This window comes from Leptonychotes weddellii, chromosome 13 (assembly GCF_054177405.1).
Source record: "Leptonychotes weddellii isolate Sample4059 chromosome 13, ASM5417740v2, whole genome shotgun sequence".
Classification (NCBI taxonomy): Eukaryota; Metazoa; Chordata; class Mammalia; order Carnivora; family Phocidae; genus Leptonychotes; species Leptonychotes weddellii.
This window is the reverse complement of record NC_138381.1, coordinates 75093655-75101252: the sequence shown is the minus strand read 5'-3', so window position 1 is coordinate 75101252 and position 7598 is coordinate 75093655. Positions and strand designations below refer to the sequence as shown.

Here is a 7598-nt window from a genome sequence, read left to right as displayed (position 1 = left end):
TAATAAAGATGATTTTGGTTGCAAGAGCCAAAAACCTTTCTCAATCAAGCTAAAGCAAAAAGCAAACAAAACAAAAGCCCTAAACCAAACTGACAAATATTTGTTAATTTTTTTTTAAAGATTTTATTTATTTATTTGACAGAGAGAGAGAGTGAGCACAAGCAGGGGAGCAGCAAGCAGAGGGAGAGAGAGAAAAGGCTCCCCGCCAAGCAAGGAGCCCGATGCAGGACTTGATCCCAGGACCCTGGGATCATGACCTGAGCCGAAGGCAGACACTTAACCTGACTGAGCCACCCAGGTGCCCCAAACATTTGCTAATTTTTGTAGTTGGGTGATTATCTGCTAGGGAAGCTGATACCATTGAAGAATGAGCTGAAGAACTATGATCTTAAGGTAGAAACAGAAGTCAATGGACCATAGCTGTTTCTTTCTTTTTTTTTTTTGTAGTTTTTAATTTTATTATGTTATGTTAGTCACCATACAATACATCATTAGTTTTTGATGTAGTGATCCATGATCCATTGTTTTCATATAACACCCAGTGCTCCATGCAGTACGTGCCCTCCTTAATACCCATCACCGGGCTAACCAATCCCCCCTCCCCTCTAAAACCCTGTTTGTTTCTCAGAGTCCATAGTCTCTCATGGTTCATCTCTCCCTCCAATTCCCCCCGCCCATTTATTTCTTTCTCCTCTCCCACCCACCTCAATTCTGCTCAGTTCTGTTTCTCTCTGCAAATTGGTGTTGTTCTCTCTTCCTACAGGTAGCCTTCCTCCCCCTCCCCACGCCGGTGGCAGGGAATATGGCATCAACAGCCCTGCCTGGCAACCCCAAGAGAAAGGGGATCTTTTTTCTCCACAGTCCATACAGCAAAACCAGAGAAGGATCTGATTTGCTCTGCTAGGGCCACATGCCCATCCCCATATTCAGAAGGGCATGTTCTGTAATTTTGTTCAAATCAAAGACAACACAGTTTGGGGGATGATAGTAGAGAATGCTCAACAGACAAAATAAATAAACCAAAGTCCACAAGTTATAAATCCTTGCTTCTTTTATTGACTTGGAGGCTGCTTTGAAATGTGAAAGGTGAAGAAGACAGCATTCAATTTTCATAAAGTAAGGGAGGTCAACCACACTTCTATAATAGCACAACCTTCCTAGTCTCCCGGAGACAGAGACTGACTCATCAGGGATTTTTGACTCGTGACCTATGCTACCTTTTTTTCCCTCTATGAGGTCACATAACTATTCTGTATATTTGCTGCTGTATCCCTAGGACTTAGCACAATGTCTGGCACATAATAGGCACTCAAAAATATTTGTGGGGTGAATTTTAAGGATTTGAAGCACAGCCAACTCAAAGGAATCTTAGCAATAATGAGCACATACCAGATGCCAGGTGTGTATGTCAAAAATCGAGACTGCAGAGATTGAAAGAACAAAACCCGGTACCTGCCTTTGAGGCACTCACAGTCCATCAGAGGGAGCTACTTATGTGAATCATCGGGGAAAAACAAAACAAAACAAAAGCAACCATACGTGTAATAAATGAGGCTTGAACAAAGTGCTATGAAAATGGTTATATAGCCTCAGAGGAGATGATGGTATAGTAAATCCCTGAGTTAAAGTGCTAGGGGCGCCTGGGTGGCCCAGTCGTTAGGCATCTGCCTTTGGCTCAGGTCATGATCCCAGGGTCCTAGAATCAAGCCCCACATGGAGCCGGCATTGAGCCCGCATGCGGCTCCCTACTCAGCGAAAGCCTTCTCCCTTTCCCACTCCCCCCGCTTATGTTCCCTCTCTGTCTCTCTCTGTCAAATAAATAAATAAAATCTTAAAAAATAAAATAAAATAGGGTGCCTGGGTGGCTCAGTCGGTTAAGCTCAGGTCATGATCCTGGAGTCCCGAGATCGAGTCCCACATCGGGCTCCCTGCTCAGTGGAGAGTCTGCTTCTCCCTCTGATCCTCCTCCCTCTCATGCTCTCTGTCTCTCATTCTCTCTCTCGCAAATAAATAAAATCTTAAAATAAATAAATAAATAAAATAAAATAAAGTGCTTTCAGCGGCGCCTGGGTAGCTCAGGTGGTTAAGCGCCTGCCTTCGGCTCAGGTCATGATCTCAGGGTCCTGGGATCGAGCCCCGCATCGGGCTCCCTGCTCAGCGGGAAGCCTGCTTCTCCCTCTCCTTCTGCCCCTGTTTGTGCTCTCTCTCTCTCTCAAATAAATAAATAAAATCTTAAAAAAAAGAAGTTATTTATGCATTAAATTTCCTGCAAAAGATCGGTTTCCCCTTTTACAGATAAGAGACAGTTACATAGATATTGTATGTGGTAAAATGTACAGAGTTGTATGTCCAAGATACATGTAATTGTATGTCTAAATTGTACAGAGCTCTCAGGATATGGAATTAAGGTTTTCTATTCCGCTACCAATAACTTCTTTTCGGCCACAGTAATTTAGTCTCTATATATCTACCTCCTTTTCTGTTTTTGTGAACTAAGACCACATACTCATTCATTATTCAAATAGTGATTGAGACACAAAAAAAACAAGGCACTAGGCACTGTGTGTGTGTGTGTGGCCAAAGTTGAATAGTACATGGTTTTTCTTTCAAGGGTCATTGAGACGACTACGGAAGGCAAGTCATTATTAACAGTAATTCAGGCTATAGAGAAGCTTCTTGGGAGAGATACAGATGAATGGAAGGGGAATTATAAAAAAAAAAACCCGTTTGAAAATATTGATTTTGCGGGGGCTACGAATGCCAGACTAGGAATCCTGTAGTTTATTGAGTAGGAAACGAAAGTGGTATCACCTTCTATCTCATGGAAGGATGCAAGGCCACTTGCAACCTGACTTGGCTTGTCTCCAAATGACATTTGTGAAATACTGAGAAAAAATGTTTCATCACGTCTTAAAAGAGCTAAATGAAACTCCCAAACTCTGAGTTTAGAAATTAACATAATGAAACAAATACGAATTTTAAAGGTGCAAATTTAATTTCGTTGCTTTTAAACAGAATTGTTTCAAAATTCAATTTTTAACTGTTTTCGAATTAAACAAATTGGCAGCTCCCCCAACCACCCCAACCAGGGACGTTCAGCGGCGGCCCCCAAGCATCGCATTCTTTTCACGGTCCCACCCCAAGTCACCCGGGAACCTACTTCTTCCGCTCGAGTTTCTTTAGGGACTCAGTCTTGAGGTACACCGTTTTTGCCCCGCCCCACACAGCACCCCTGGACATTCTTATTGGCTTTAGCCCGCCCATGTGCTCTGGTCTGGCTTCTCTGATTGGCCGACGGCTTGCCGCAAGCGAGGATGCCCGTTTCCTGGGCTACAGCGCGGGCCGGCGGAGGCCTAAGGCGGGTTGTTGACTCCTGCAAGCAGGAACCCGGGCGCGGCGGGCGCGACGGGCGGGCGGCCGGGCTCCTGGACTTAGTTCCCGGGCGCCATGGCCAGCGTCCACGAGAGCCTCTACTTCAACCCCATGATGACCAATGGGGTGGTGCACGCTAACGTGTTCGGCATCAAGGACTGGGTGACGCCGTATAAGATCGCGGTGCTGGTGCTGCTGAACGAGATGGGCCGCACCGGCGAGGGCGCCGTCAGCCTCATGGAGCGGCGGAGGCTCAACCAGCTGCTCCTGCCGCTGTTGCAGGTGAGCGGCCCCCACCGGCTCCCGCTCATTCAGCAAACCTTTACTGAGCACCTGCTCTGTACCGGACACCGCACTGGGCCTGGGGGGGCCCGAGTGTTCATCCGATACTCTTTAAGCCTCGGAGGACCTAAAAAAAAAAAAAAAAAAGGAGTTAATACCACCTACTAATAACGAGTACTTACCATCCATCGGCAGGCGCTTTACGTGCATTTTTTTGCAGGTTCATATTTGGCTCCAGCATTTCTTAGCTGAGTGACAGGGGGAAGAATTCTTTTCTCAGATCGTCCGTCTCCTCTGGAAAGGGGCTACACGTAGTCCTGAGCGTTGGAGACAGGTGAATCTACAGGCTTCCGGAGGACCGCAATAAGTAGTAGTAATGACCTAAAACTAACAGTGGACCTTGAATACTTAACTGTTAAGCACTTTACATGTTTAAAAAAATTTTTTTTAAATAAATTTATTTATTTGAGAGAGAGAGAGCATGAGCAGGGTGAGGGGCAGAGGGAGAAGCAGACCTCCCACTGAACAGGGAGCCCGACGTGGGGCTCGATCCCAGAACTCCAGGATCGTGACCCGACCGGAAGGCAGACGCCCAACCGACTGAACCACCCAGGCGCCCCAGTACTTCACGTGTTTTCTTTCATTTCACAGACTCAGGTTACAGCGTCACCACTTACTAGCGGTGCGACTGGGGCAAGTTCCATAACCTACTTGGGTCTCTGGTTTATCTCTGTAAAATGGGGACAATAATTAGAAACTATGTTTTTCGAGGTTTGTATTAAATTAGAAGATCCGCGGACACTACTGCAGTTTGTGGCATACAGTGAAATGCTGTTAGCTGTTTTCATTTTAATGTATTTTCATAGGACATGTACCTTCTATATCAGTTATGGTTTTTCTCATTTGTGTGGTTTTATGATTAATGAGTCTCCTCTAACTAGACTACTGTAAGGGCCGTGTTTTGTCCTACTTTTGTTCACTCTTGTATTTGCAAAGCTTAGTAGAGCGCCTAAATAAAAGTATGGAATAAGTGAAATGGGATATACCCCCTTGTGGCAGATGGGTGTACTCAGGGGAATGGGGAGGACTCAGGAAGTGGAATGTTAGTAAGCTGGAACTTGATGAGCAGTTGTCTGTTGAGCAGTGGTGGCAGAAACAAAGATCTGGGGTCTTGGGCCCCCACATCAGCAATATACCTGATAAAGGGTTTTTTGTTTTTTTAAGATTTATTTATTTGAGATAGAACGCGTGCACGCGCAGGGGGAGGGGCAGAAGTAGAGGGAGAGGGAAAGAATTTCAAGCAGACTCCCCGCTGAAGGCAGAGCCCAGTGCAGGGCTCCATCTTAGGACCGTGAGATCATGATCTGAGCTTAAACCAAGAGTTTGCCACTTAACTGACTGAGCCACTCAGGCGCCCCTAAAGGGCTTTTTAAAAATATATCACACAGGCTGCCTGGGTGGCTCAGTCGGTTAAGCGTCTGCCTTTGGCTCAGGTCATGAACTCCAGGTCCTGGGATCAAGCTCCACATCCGGCTCCCTGCTTCTCCCTCTGCTTTTACCTCTCTCTCTACTTGTGCTCTCTCCATCTGTCTCTCAAATGAATAAATAAAATCTTTTAAAAAATTATACACACACACACACACACATTGCCTGTATTAGTTGGGGGAGAGAAGGGGTACTGAGGACACAGAGATTAAGTGGCTTACCCAGTTGGTTGAATACAAGGAATGGGGCCTCCATTACTTGTAGCTCCCAGTCCTAGCCACATTACTATTATTACAAGTATATTTTCCCCATTATTGAAATAAAAGTCATAATACTGAAAGATTTAGTAATAGAGAAAAGAAACAAAACAGTACTTGTGTTTTAACTCCCATCTTTCTGCTTTTGCTCATGCTGTTTTTTCTGTCTTAAATTATCCTTTGTGGTTCTTTGGCTAAATACCACGTGATCTAGTAATGTTCCAACCAGACTCCCAATTCCTTTGCTTAACGTTTGGCTTTAAACATTAGTTAATTTTTAAAAATTAGTTTTTAATTACTCAACTAATACACAAAAATTTATTGTAACAACTTCAGCTGATACTAAAATTAATGGAGTGAAAGGTTATGGTTCTTCATGTCATCCAATCCTTTTCCCTTTCAGAGATTATCACTGTTAATGTTCATTCATTCAACTATTTATGGAGTCACAGGTCAGAGTAGATCTTTCTATGCTGCTGAATATTGATGCTGACAGTATTTTTCTCCTGTGAGTGACCCAAGCATATTATAAATAGTTGGTAGAGGGAATGGAGCCTGTGGGTTGAGGAAAATATTGCACAAGCTGTGCCCAGAACTGAGTATGACAGCTTTATGATTATGGGAAAACAAATTCTTAAAACTTTTTTTCTATTCCAAAGATGCTTTCTGTGGGGTGGCCATTAAGTCTAGAAATATAGATAATACAATTTTGTCATTCTTTGTAATGTACAATAAACCATTTATTAAAGATTTGCCCGGTTTCCAGAAAAAAAAAAAAAAAAAAGAATAGATCTTTCTAGACCTTTTGCTAAATCCATGTGTATATAAATAGGTAGAAGCATATGACTGTAAGGATAGATATGTATCCTTTTAATTTAATTTTGCTTCAATTAAAAAAAAATTTTTTTTTTTTTTAAGATTTTATTTATTTGACAGAGAGAGAGAGACAGTGAGAGAGGGAACACAAGCAAGGTGGGTGGGAGAGGGAGAAGCAGGCTTCCCGCTGAGCGGGGAGCCCGATGCAGGGCTCGATCCCAGGACCCTGGGATCATGACCTGAGCCAAAGGCAGACGCCTAACGACTGAACCACCCAGGCGCCCCTGAAAAATTTTTTTACATAAATAAAATTCTATTCTACAGCTTGCTCCTTTCACTTAACCAGTCTTGGAGATCTTTCCATGTCAGCACATTTGAATAGAGCCACTTCATTCTTTTTAGCAGCTGCATTGTATTCCCCAATAAGAAAAGATATATAACTCCTAATTTTAATATTAAAATAAGTTTATAACTTATTATAAGTTATAGATTAACTATTGATAGACTTATAGATTCTTTTCAGTTTTTCTTGATTTCAAACAATGCATGCTGAACATACCTTCCCCAGAAGTGGAATTGCTTTCCACTTCTAAAATCGGCATATAATGTCAACTCACTCTCCAAAAAAGATTCAGTGTTTAGTTTTAAACCTCAGTGAGATCTTAATCTTCTTGACAGCCAAGGTTGCATACTCTTTGTCTCTACTGGTACCTTTTATGGACTTGGGCACATAATATGCCTACTTTACAAGGTTTTGGGAAGGATCAAATGAGATTATGTATGTGAAAAATAGGACACCTGTGTTTGAATAATGTTTTCCAGTTTACAAAGCACTTAGCCTTTTCTTACTCTTTCTTTGTCACAAATGAGGGAGATGGTTATGATTATCTACATTTTACTGATGAAGAAAGCTAGCTTTGCCATGATTACAAAATAAAAAGGAAGGGCAGGTCCTTGGACTGCAGAGTCTATGCTTTGTTTCCATTTTAAACCTTTCCTCCAACTAACCAAGAATGCTTTGCAAATGTGAAGTATTCCTTTAGCGTTTTAGATTGGTTGTTTTCTCTTTGTGACTTGAGATTTCACATTTGGAATAATTGTTAAAGCAGAGGGGTTGATAAACAAAATCATGTTTACTGTTTATCATTCTCCAGCTCCTCAAAATTTTTCTGTAACCTCCCTGTCTTCTTTATCCAGGGCCCAGATATTACACTGTCTAAACTGTACAAGTTAATTGAAGAATCTTGTCCCCAGCTGGCAAATTCAGTACAGATCAGGTAAGCTTCCATTCTTTCTGTATATGTGAAAATATGTTTATGTAGATGAAAATTAGGAAAATGCACGTGGTAATGAATTCTCTAAAAATATATCTTTGTTACTCTTGGT

At 42.5% G+C, this 7598-nt stretch overlaps 1 protein-coding gene across 2 annotated transcripts in view; it reads left to right on the top strand.

Annotated features, from left to right (window-relative positions):
- The first annotated feature begins 3332 nt into the window (after positions 1 to 3332).
- Positions 3333 to 7598, top strand: part of ANAPC5 (anaphase promoting complex subunit 5) — a 41477-nt gene continuing 37211 nt past the window's right edge. For both annotated transcript variants that reach the window (XM_031031932.2, XM_006736963.3), the window contains exons 1-2: positions 3333 to 3654; positions 7410 to 7489. In XM_031031932.2, coding sequence (XP_030887792.1) covers positions 3448 to 3654; positions 7410 to 7489 — 287 coding nt within the window. In that variant the 5' untranslated portion in view covers positions 3333 to 3447. The remainder of the gene's footprint in view (positions 3655 to 7409; positions 7490 to 7598) is intronic.